The sequence below is a fragment of the Nycticebus coucang genome, chromosome 23, assembly GCF_027406575.1.
Source record: "Nycticebus coucang isolate mNycCou1 chromosome 23, mNycCou1.pri, whole genome shotgun sequence".
Lineage (NCBI taxonomy): Eukaryota > Metazoa > Chordata > Mammalia > Primates > Lorisidae > Nycticebus > Nycticebus coucang.
The window spans coordinates 13,796,901-13,809,190 of record NC_069802.1 but is presented as its reverse complement, the minus strand read 5'-3'; the positions used below and the strand labels follow the sequence as shown (position 1 = coordinate 13,809,190).

At 43.4% G+C, this 12,290-nt stretch overlaps 2 protein-coding genes across 2 annotated transcripts in view; one reads left to right on the top strand and one right to left on the bottom strand.

Annotated features, from left to right (window-relative positions):
* Positions 1–11,118, bottom strand: part of SMIM14 (small integral membrane protein 14) — an 83,875-nt gene extending 72,757 nt beyond the window's left edge. Inside the window, exon 1 of the mRNA XM_053578172.1 lies at positions 10,811–11,118. The gene's annotated coding sequence lies outside the window, so the exon portion shown is untranslated. The remainder of the gene's footprint in view (positions 1–10,810) is intronic.
* LOC128576129 (40S ribosomal protein S12-like) lies at positions 2,936–3,464 on the top strand. Its single transcript, XM_053578169.1, has one exon. It carries the CDS (start codon positions 3,025–3,027, stop codon positions 3,418–3,420), a length of 396 nt encoding a protein of 131 aa, XP_053434144.1. The 5' UTR covers positions 2,936–3,024; the 3' UTR covers positions 3,421–3,464.
* Positions 11,119–12,290: the final 1,172 nt, after the last annotated feature.

Sequence of the window (12,290 nt, the reverse complement as noted above, 5' to 3'; positions counted from 1 at the left end):
TAAAAAAAAAAATAAAATAAAATAAAACAAGAGTGATAACTGAAGCTATTCATTTTAAAGAGTTGTACAAAGAGGAAATGAGAACTTGTAAGAGTGCTTTTTATTTATCTATTTTTTGAGAGTGTCTCACTTTGTCACCCTGGGTAGAGTGCCATAGGATCATAGCTCACAGCAACCTCAAACTCTTGGGCTCAAGCGATTCTCTTGCCTCAGCTTCCTGAGTAGCTGGGGACTACAAGCACCAGCCCTGTCTGGCTCTTTTTAGAAATGAGGTCTTGCTCTGGCTCGGGCTGGTCTCAAACTCCTAAGCTCAAGCAATCCACCCACCTAGGCCTGCCAGAATGCTAGGATTACAGGTGTGAGCCACCACATACAGCTATCCTTTCTGATTCACCCACACACTTCAACTTTCTCACTTCAGTATTGCTGAGAGGGCTTCACATATTTCTGTCCATGTGGATTTTAAAAACACTGCCTGATTTTTATGTATCTCAAAACTTTCGCAATGATCAACGTAACACAAGTAATGTTTTTATGAATAAGCTGCCTTATCCAAATAAATTAGAGTGGAATCAACACATCCAGGTATCACTCCATTCACTTGGCTTGTCTCTATTTTTCTGAGCAGAAAGTAGCAAAGTTATCGGTACTATTCTCCAAACCCACATAAACTCACATCCGCTATCATCTACATGACAGCCAAGATGACATATGTGCACAAAGATGCACATAAATGTCATTCATCATGTCAGGAAAAATACTTGGAACCACTCCAATAAATTAATAAAATCTATAAACAGATTTTTTTTTTTGAGACAGCCTCAAGCTGTCGCCCTGGGTACAGTGCTGTGACATCACAGCTCACAGCAACCTCCAACTCCTGGGCTTAAGCGATTCTCTTGTCTCAGCTTCCCAAGTAGCTGAGACTACAGGCACCCGCCACAACCCAGCTATTTTTTGGTTGTAGTTGTCATTGTTGTTTGGCAGGCCCAGGCTGGATTTGAACCCACCAGCTCTAGTGTATGTGGCTGGCGCCTTAGCCACTTGGGCTACAGGCGCCAAACCTGTAATGGATTTTTAAAGTCTGTTCAAAACTTCAAGCAAGTCAGTTTCTTCTACACTACCTTTGCTAAGAGTAACAAAGCAACAAAACATACTATAGCAAAAAATAAACTCGTCTTCAAAAAATTATTTTGCAGCTTATATTTGTACCTCAACTAATGCAAATTTTCCTCTTATTTGCCCTTCCATCCTTTTGGTGCACTTAAAAGTTGATTTCCTAATAGCCAGGCGTTGTGGCGGGCGCCTGTAGTCCCAGCTACTCGGGAGGCTGAGGCAGGAGAATCGCTTAAGCCCAGGAGTTGGAGGTTGCTGTGAGCTGTGTGACGCCACGGCACTCTACCGAGGGCAATAAAGTGAAACTCTGTCTCTACAAAAAAAAAAAAAAGTTGATTTCCTTTTCTATTGATGGTACTATTTCTTAGAGCTTTTTTTTTTTTTTTTAGCTGTCCTGGGTAGAGTGCTCTGGCATCATAGCTCACAGCAACCTCAAACTCTTGGGCTCAAGCAATTCTTTTGCCACAGTTTTTTTGTGTTTAGTAGAGACAGGGTCTCTCTCTTGCTCAGGCTGGTCTTGAACTCCTGACTTAAGCAATTCACCCACCCCAGCCTTCCAGAGTGATAGAATTACAGATGTGAGCCACCATCCCAGCCTTTATTTCTTAAGTTTTAAATGGGAGCATATCTTGCCTCATGAAGCTTTACATTATTATCTTTGGTCTAATATTTATTTGGAATTGTGCCACTGCTGGTCTGCACCAAATGTTATCATCCTCTCTAATTTTTTGTTGTACCTTGTAGTAGAATCTGCATATCATCTTTCCCACCTAAAAACATCTCAATGCTTACATGAATGAATTTTATGACACACATACACACACAAATTATGTTGTAAGATAAAATATGACAGCAGCCAGAGCACTGACCTCTAACTCTGGTGCAGACACCATGAAGATCCTTACTACAGCCCTAACTAGATTGGAAACACCTTTACTAGCTGTTAAATTTTGAAAGCTCTGCATTTGTAACACTTGTGAATGAGCGCAGTCAAGCATAAACCATTCACTTTGTATTTTTACAAAGCTGAAACTTACATCTGCGCATTGATCTAAATTTTTTAAAAAGGGAAATGAAAACTCAGTATGAAAATAAGCAACGAAAAGGTTAACTTTCTCCAAAACAAACCAATTAAGTTTAAAATGTTATTTAACATATATAACCCCTACTATCTACCTAAAAATCAGTTAAGGAAATTATACATTTTGCTAAACAGTTCTTTAAAAAATACATTTATAGTTAAAAATTTAAAAAAAAAGTTCAAAAAAATCCAGAAAAGTAAAAGGTACTTTCCTCAGAAGTAGCTTCTATTAAAAACTTTCATGTAAATTTTCTAAGTACATGCAAGTAACATATGCTGAATATACTTCTTATTGACAAGAACATTTCATTTCAAACCATTAAAAAGTTATTAATATGGCTTTTTATAATTAGACTTGTTGCTCTAATCATTCAGAGTGTGGATTAACTATTTGGTTTTGGGGGGTTTTTTGAGACAAAGTCTCATTCTATCACCCTGGGGTTGAGTGCCATAACATCATAACTCACAGCAACCTCAGACTCCTGGGATCAGGTGATCCATCCTGCCTCGGCCTCCCGAGTAGCTGGGACTACAGGTGCCCACCACAACACCTGACTAGTTTTTCTATTTTTAGTAGAGACCCTACTAACTTACCCTTGCTCAGGCTGGTATCGAACTCCTGAGCTCAAGCAATCTTCCCGAGTAGACCTCCCAGAGTGCTAGGATTACCAGAGTGAGCCACCACGCCTGGCCTGAACATGATTTTTAACTGGCTATGCATTGTAAGATATATTAAAAAAACTGGCTCTTTCCCTGCCGCCGCTGAATTGCACAGAGGCCGAGGCCTAGGTGAGGTCAAGATTCAACTTCACCCGTAACTCACAGCCATGGCTGAGGAAGGCATTGCTGCTGGAGGTGTAATGGACGTTAACAACGCTTTACAAGAGGTGCTGAAGACCGCCCTCATCCACGATGGCCTTGCACGTGGAATCCGCGAAGCTGCCAAAGCCTTAGACAAGCGCCATGCCCATCTTTGTGTGCTTGCATCCAACTGTGATGAGCCCGTGTATGTCAAGTTGGTGGAGGCCCTTTGTGCTGAACACCAAATCAACCTCATTAAGGTTGATGACAACAAGAAACTAGGGGAATGGGTAGGCCTTTGTAAAATTGACAGAGAGGGGGAACCCCGTAAAGTGGTTGGCTGCAGCTGTGTAGTCAAGGATTATGGCAAAGAATCTCAGGCCAAGGATGTCATCGAAGAGTACTTCAAATGCAAGAAATGAACAAATAAAACTTTAGCTCCTGTTCCTCAAAAACAACAAAAAAAACTGACTCGAAGTTTTCATTTAAGGCATGAACATAGTTCCAGTTTTTCACCACTGTAAATAATATCATGGTGAATCCCCAAAGTTGGGCCTAATTACATGCAGTGGTTTATGCATGTAATCCCAGCACTTTGGAAGGCCAAGGCAGAAGGACTGCTTGAGGCCAGGAGTTGAAGACCATCTGAGAAACATGAGACCTCCATCTCTAAGAAAACCAGAAAAATTAGGCAGACATGGTGGTATACACCTATAGTCACAGCTACTGGGGAGGCTGAGGCAGGAGAATCGCTTGAGCCCAGGAGTTTGAGGTTGCTGTGAGCTAGGCTGATGGCATGGCAATCTAGCCCCAGGAACAGTGAGATTCTGTCTCAAAGAAAAAAAAAATCCTAATTTAGGCTCGGTGCCTGTACGTTGTGGCAGGTGCCTATAGTCCCAGCCACTTAGGATCCCCGTCAGCTGAAGCAAGAGAATTGCTTAAGACCAAGAGTTGGAGGTTGCTGTGAGCTGTAACAACATAGCACTCTACCAAGGGCAACATAGTGAGACTGTCTCCAAAAAAAAAAAAAAAAAAAAAAAATCCTAATTTAAGTCACAACATTACAAAGAATATTTGAGATACTAACACATTACTGTTTATTACCATCAATTTAGACAATTTAATTTTGTTTCTGGTATTAAAGTTCTTTGTTCTTAGCCTTATTAAATTATATGGAAAAAGATTATTACAAATTCATTTTGGCAATACATTGTTCTTTACAGGTACCAATTAAAGTGGGCACTTTTCTTCATTTATTTATCCCATAAATAATCCTACGTTTGCCTTTCTGATAGGGAGGGGAAAACATCTCTATTGCCTACTGATTACCTAACTGGTCCTCCCTGACTTTACATGCCTCCTCCCAATCAAACAGGCTGGACAGCCACCAAAAGACTAGGAAAAAAAAATCAGTACTTCTCCAGATTGAAGGCTCTGGCCCATACCCCCAATCAATGCAAGAATCAAATGCTACTTTTTTAATTCTTTTGGAAAGTAGTCTTACTGAAATCTCTGCAGTTTATGATGATTCAAAGACAATTCAAATAATAAAACACCCACATCAATAGAGAAAATGCAGGAAGAATTCAAATGACTATCAACAGAAAGTGCTAGATGGGTTCTGGTGTGGGGAATGAGAAGTAACACACAAAGGATGAGAAAACACTCCGAATTTACTTTAAGCCTGGTAGGGTCTCAGTAATCCACACAAGAAAACAAGACCTAGGAGTCTTTGCAGTATGTTTCTTAAGGTAATCTTCAAGCTGTGCAAATTCAAACAAAAAGGCCAAGAAAACAATGAACTACATTAAGGACAGTATTGGAAATGGGACAGAAAAGACTACCTTTAAATGCATCAATGTATAAAGTTATGATTTAATTAAAAAAAATAAAACAACACTACCTTGTCCTTAAATAAAAACATGGTCTATCTTAACCAAAGTACTGCTACAGTTCTAAAGTCTGTAGCTCAGAGGCAGTAAAGTGATTAAAAAGATAGATTTGGGGGTGGCACCTTTGGCTCAGAGGAGGGCACAGGCCCCATATACCAGAGGTGGTGGGTTCAAACCCGGCCACCGGCCAAAAACTGCAAAAAAAAAAAAAAAAGATAGATTTGGGTTCAAATCCAAGTTGTCACTTACATGTCTTATTGTCTTCATTGGTAGGACTATCTATATTTAGGTTGTTATACATTAAATGAAAAGTATGGAAAATAATTTTTAGCATAGTATCTGACATACAAAGAAAGTTCAAAAAAATGGTAGCTATCATTACTACTATAAAGCAAGAAGCAATCTCTCAGGGAAAAGCCATTAAAAGATTAAGAGAGATTCTCACAGTTTAATATGAGCTAAAATCACCTGAAGATTTTATTGAAAATGCAGATTCTAAGGACCCATTTCTCTCAGGAATTAATTCCATAGGTCTGAAGTAAAATGTGGGTGTTTTCTTGCCCAAAGAAAATAAAGGCACTGAATTTGGGATTTTCTACAAAAAGAACTGGCCTCAAATAGATAGTATGTTTAAGAGGAACAGAGACGTGTTCACTAAGTTCACACATTCAACCAACACTAAGTACCTCCTATGCAGTGAAAAGGACAGACAAGGCCCCCATTCTCATAAAGCTTAATTTGCAGAGAAGACAAAATAAAAAGTAAGAGAATTACAGACAGTGATAAATGGTGTGAAGAAAATAACCTAGAATGGAGTGATGGGACAATGTCCTTCAAAAGGTAACATCTGAACTGAGAAGGGAATGACATTATGGAATTAACCACTGGGAGAAGAATACTGAAGACACAGGGTGCAAGTACAATGGCTTGAGCTACCTATGAGCTACCTGCTACCCTATAGCTTGAGGTACCTATGAGCTACCTACTACCCTATAGCTTGAGCTGCCTATGAGCTACCTACTACCCTATAGCTTGAGGTACCTATGAGCTACCTACTACCCTATAGCTTGAGCTACCTATGAGCTACCTACTACCCTATAGCTTGAGCTACCTATGAGCTACCTACTACCCTATAGCTTGAGGTACCTATGAGCTACCTACTACCCTATAGCTTGAGGTACCTATGAGCTACCTACTACCCTATAGCTTGAGGTACCTATGAGCTACCTACTACCCTATAGCTTGAGGTACCTATGAGCTACCTACTACCCTATGGCTAGATCTGGTTTGGCAATGCTAGTGGGGCTGGAATCCAGGAAGAAATTCATGTGGCCAGGCTTCAGGGTTCTGAACTAGGTAGAGTGAAATAGGTAAGGTAAGGAAAGGAAGCAGTGCCAACAGGTAGCACCTAGCAAACCTATGTAAAGAGTTTGAATTTTATTCTGAATGTGGATGAGAGACTTTCAACAAGGGGGTGCCAATCTGTTATACATTTTAAAGGAACTGTTAGGCTGCCAAGAATGCATCATAAAAAGTGAAAGTGCAGCTGGGCGTGGTGGTTCCCGCCTGTAATCCTAGCACTCTGGGAGGCCAAGGCAGGTGGACTGCTTAAACTCAGGTGTTCAAGACCAGCCTGAGCAGAGTGAGACCCTGTCTCTAAAAACAGCCAGGGTTGGGCAGCGCCTATGGCTCAGCGAGTAGGGCGCTGACTCCATACACCGAGGGTGGTGGATTCGAACCCAGCCCGGCCAAACTGCAACAAAAAAATAGCCAGGCGTGTGGCAGGCGCCATAGTCCCAGCTACTCAGGAGGCTGAGGCAAGAGAAATCGCCTAAACCCAAGAACTGGAGGTTGCTGTGAGCTGTGACACCACAGCACTCTACCAGTGTCACAAAAGTGACACAAAGTGAGACTGTCTCTAAAAATAAATAAATAAATATAGGGCGGCGCCTGTGGCTCAGTTGGTAGGGCGCCGGCCCCATATACCAAGGGTGGCGGGTTCAAACCCGGCCCCGGCCAAACTGCAACCAAAAATAGCCGGGCGTTGTGGCAGGCGCCTGTAGTCCCAGATACTCGGGAGGCTGAGGCAAGAGAATCGCTTAAGCCCAGGAGTTGGAGGTTGCTGTGAGCTGTGTGAGGCCACGGCACTCTACCGAGGGCCATAGAGTAAGACTCTTGTCTCTACAAAAAAAAAAATAATAATAAATAAATAAATAAATATAGCCAGGCATTGTGGCAGGTGCCTATAATCTGTAGTCCCAGCTACTCAGAAGGCTGAGACAAGAGAATCACTTAAGCCCAAGAGTCTGAGGTTGCTGTGAGCTATGACACCACAGCTCTCTACCAGGAGTGACAAAGTGAAGGCTCTGTCTCAAAAAAAAAGAAAGGAAAAGAAAATAAAAACTGAAGCAAAAGGATCACTTGAGCCCAAGAGTTTGCAGTTACTGTGAGTTATGACACCATGGCACTCTACCAAGGGTGACAAAATGACACACTGTCCAAAAAATAAATAAATAAATAAATAAAACCTAGGTGTTGTGGCTCATGCCTGAAATCCCAGCTACTCCAGAGGATGAGACAAGAGAATCCCTTGAGCCCAAGAGTTTGAGGTTGCTGTGAGCTATGAGACCACGGCACTCTACCAAGGGTAACAAAGTGAGATTCTGTCTCAATTAAAAAAAAAAAAGATAGAAATGACAGTCCCCCTAAGGTGGTGCTGGCATAAAGGATGGGAAGAAATAGACTAATCTAGAATACATATTAAACACTGTCATTTAAGCCAAATCAAAAAAAAAAAAAAAAAGAAGTCACATAATGAGTAGTAAGCATCTGGCATTTAAAGGTTTTAGGTAAGTTTGAGAGAACTGGACTCAAAATGGGTATTAGCAAATTTAGGCTACTTCTTGGTATGTACTTCTCCTTTGAAGTTGAGGTGAAGAGGACATTTCCTCCCACAGCAGGCTCTTTTGGTGGCACTATAAAGTACTGGACTAAAATGGCACCCACCTAGGACTCAAGAAAGTGTATTAATCGTGATATGTAAAGTAAAACCTTCTAGTATCTTACTACTTAAACATCTTATCAGCTTTTAGGACACAGTATAACTATGGGTTAGAACTAAATATTTACCTGAATCAAACGATTACATTAGCAAAAACTATTTCAATTTCCATATTGTTAAGTCAGGCTATGCTTGTTTTCCTAAGAGTTAAAATAAGCTAAGCCTTCCTTTGCCACACAGAAATACCTATATATTTCTTTTTTGAGACAGAGTTTCACTATGTTGCCCTAAGCAAAGTGCCTTGGCGTCAAAGCTCACAGCCACTTCAAACTCTCGAGCTTAAGCAATTAATTCTCTTGCTGCAGCCTCCCAAGTAGCTGGGGCTACAGGCGCCTGCCACAATGCCCGGCTATTTTTTTGTTGTTGGGAGTTGTCATTGTTGTTTAGCTGGCCAGGGCCAGGTTCGAACCTGCCAGCCTGAGTGTAGGTGGCTGGTGCCCTATCCACTAAGCTACGGGTGCCACAAAAAAATGCCTATTTTTTTAACATATATTTCATTAACTCGGCGTCTGCGGCTCAAGCGGCTAAGGCGCCAGCCACATACACCTAAGCTGGCAGGTTCGAATCCAGCCCTGGCCGCCAAAACAACAATGACGGCTGCAACCAAAAAATAGCCAGGCGCCTATAGTCCCAGCTACCTGGGAGGCGGAGGCAGGAGAATCGCTCCAGCCCAGGAGTTGGAGGCTGCTGTGAGCTGTGATGCCACAGCATTCTACCCAGGGTGACAGTTTGAGGCTCTGTCTCAAAAATAAATAAATAAATAAATAAAAATTTTAAAAAACATATACTACCATAAAGACTTGTGAGGGAACATTTTAAAACCATGGTTTTAATAACTACGGTTTGCCAAACATGTAACAGTCCCCCCTTATTTACCGGACATATGTTCCAAGACCCCTAGTGGATGACCTAAACTGTGGATAGGGCCAGATCGTACACATGTATATTTTTTCCTATGCATACTTATGATAAAGTTTTTAATTTATAACTTGAACACAGTAGGAGACTAACAACAATGAAACCATTATAGTAACAATCTACTATTATAAAACTTACATGAATGTGGTATGTATGTCTTTCTCTCCAAATACCTTACTATTATTTTCAGACTGAGGCTAACCACAGGAAACCTCAAAAAGTGAAATAATAGATAAGGGGGAACTGCTACACAGTGACTATTCCCCAAAAGTTAAGATCCAAAAAAAGTACAGTACTAATAAGTGAAAAAGTAGGAGACATAGTGAGACTCCGTCTCATATGTATTACATATGCTTTTTTGTAGCCTACTTGTATAGGAACGCTATAAACTACTGCTAACATTTTGGAGATCTTTGGGTGGCAGGATTACTGATGATTATTTTCTTCTTTTTTGCTCACCTGATTTTATCAACACTTTCTCCAATTATCACAAAATAGTTCAAACAAAAATATTAGTTACAGGTTAGCATAAAAGGTAAAAAGCGAAAAACGAACTTCAAGAAAACTTTCCTTCATCTAAATCAGCAGGATTCCCACTGTGGTAGTAAGAAAAAAGATCTCAATGGCACACACAGGAGAAAAAGACCGATCAAGAGATCCATGCTACCCCACAATAAGGACATAACTTCAAGGAAATAATCTAAATTCGTAAGAACTCTTCCTTGATTTGATACGTGGCAATTAATCATCACATACTTTTGTTGTTCTTTCTTGCTGCTAACCACAGAAACACTTCAATTAATGAGTTAATGTTTTTTTCGAAAACCAAGTCAGGACAAAAAAGGTTTGGTTTTCTGGTCTCAGCCCTGGAGGGCACGCAGGGTGGCAGGCGCCAAACAGGCAAAAGGAATCTATCTACACGTCCAGTCCCCTCAAGTGGAAGGGAACACAAGCTTTCTGCAACCTCCACAGCACTGGGCAGAGAAAACGTCCCTTAAGAGTCTTAAGACTAAAACACCTGGAAGGTCTTACGCTTTCCAAATTACTGTATGTATAACGGCCGTTTCTGACAATAAAACACAATAACTGGAAGGTCTTTTCTACAAATGTAGGTATTGTGCGTGAAGCTCATCCCAGTCTCTTGATGCAAAACTAAGACACTATTATTAGGGTCACATCCTCGATTTTACCAACAGGGGCGACTGAAAACATCCCACCGACTCTCTACAACTAACAAACATCGTCTTCATTAAAATCATAGCATATATAAACAGCCACTCTGGAGAACTTTGGCTTTAAACACCAACACTGGACTTCAGGTATTGCTGGTAACCAGTCTGTCGCACACTATTTAAAGGGTGTTACCTCTTTACTGTCAGCCCCGGTTCCACCTACTGAACAAACTGAAAGAGGGAATCCCTTAAATTCGCAACACAATAGGGGCTGAAAGGCTCTCGCTTTCAGGGTGGCAGCTTTCCTGTCTCATCTATCACAACAAAGGACGCATCCTAGTGACTTCATCATACCCAGAAAGGGTTGAGGAAGACGGGTAAACGACATGGTGTGGATTTCAGGGTTTGAGAGTTCTTCTTTCCAGCTACGACTCTCTTCTTTTTACTCCATTTCACGCCTCCACCCGTGTTGACTATCTGGCGCTAAAAATAAAACCACCGTGGCTACCGTCCACCTTCCTGCCAAGCCCCAACTCTGATTTCCTGTAGAAAAAGCCAAAATGCAGGCTCTCAGCCTCACTCTTCGCCCGACGGGGGAGGGGGGCGCGGGCTCGGCACCAGCAGGCTTCTCCCGGTGCAGCAACACCAGCCCGGCTAAGGAACCACCGAGGCCGAGCAGCAGCCCCGTTCTGCCGCAGCCCCCAGAAATAACCGGGGCGAGGGGAAGGTGGGCTAGCAGACGCCGGTGGGAGAGGGGGAAGACACTCACCCGCCCAGACAACACCGATGGGGCGGGGAGGGTAGGGGCCGGGACCAAGGCTCGGCAGAAAGACCGCCTGGAGCTTCCGGAACGCTGCGGCTGCTCCGGACGCCGCTACCGCCGCTGCTCCTGGCCGCCGGCTTCCTTCCCCCTCCTCTGTTTTGATTCGATTGACCACGTCACTCTTAGCCACGAGACCCGGATCTGCCGGCTCTTGTGGGCGGCGGCGCAACAGATTGCAGCGCCTCGAGACCCCAGCTGCCCTGCCTGCCGAGCATGCGCGCGCCCTGCGCCAGCCCTGTGCGTCCGGAGGAGGCGGGCGGGCGCGAGTGCCTGCGGACACCCACGTCACGCTGTGCGTGGGGGCGCGGAGCGGGGGGATGTAGTTCCGGTTGGGAGGGGCGGGGCTGAGAACTCGTGTCTGATGACCTGTCGCGCGCAGGGTCTGTTTCTTCTTTGGTGAACCGTGCCCGCTAACGTACATGAGTCTCTCTTTTCTGTAGTCTTTAGAATGCCCGTGTAGGGGTAGAAGTAGAGGTGGGTACAAATACCTGCCCAAACAGGCTAAAATTGTAGAGTTTTTGGGTTATTTTTTTGAGACAGTCTCAATTTGTCTCCCTGGGTAGAGTACCTTGGCATCGTAGCTCATAGCAACCTCAAACTCTTGGGCTCTAGCAGTCCTCTTGCCTCAGCCTCCGGAGTAGCTGGGATTATAGGCGCCCGCCACAAGGCCGGCTATTTTTAGAGACGGGGTCTGGCTCTTGCTCTGGATGGTTTCTAGCTCAGGCAGTCTAACCACCTTGGCCTCCCAGAGTGCTAGGATTACAGGCGTGAGCCACGGCGCCCGGCCCATTGTGGAGATCGGAGATTACAAAATTATGTCAAACGTGACAATGACTGATTATCCATTTTTGCCCTGGAAAGCTGGCCGAAATTAAGTTCAGCAGAAGTAACTAGAGGGAAATACGTGACCACAGATGATTTGCTAGTCAGGAGGTAGTGGGGAAGGAGAGCACTGTTGTTAGGCAACAAGGCCAAGCCTTTGTTGCTTTGGTCTTAGGAGCCTGAATGATGTTGGTGAACAACCTCACTCTTTTTTAGATGAAGTTGATGCTTTCTACTATCTCCATCCTAGCCTTTTGATCTCCCCACTAAAACTTTGAGGCCCAGGAAATTTCCTAACCTGGCAAAATTTAGAACTATGTCGTTTTTTCTTTTTCTTTTTTTTTTTTTTTTGAGACAGAGCCTCAAGCTGTCACCCTGGGTAGAGTGCCGTGACTTCACAGCTCACAGCAACCTCCAACTCCTGGGCTCAAGCGAGTCTCTTGCCTCTGCCTCTCAAGTAGCTGGGACTACAGGCGCCTGCCACAGTGCCCGGCTATCCGTCTTTGTTGTTTGGCTGGCCTGGGCTCAATGTGAACCCGCCGGCTCAGGTGTATGTGGCTGGCGCCTTAGCCGCCCGAGCCACAGGCGCTGAGCCCTATGTTGT

Coding starts and splice junctions, on each gene's coding strand:
- LOC128576129 (XM_053578169.1), top strand. CDS start 3,025: ATGGCTGAGGAAGGCATTGCTGCTGGAGGTGTAATGGACGTTAACAAC.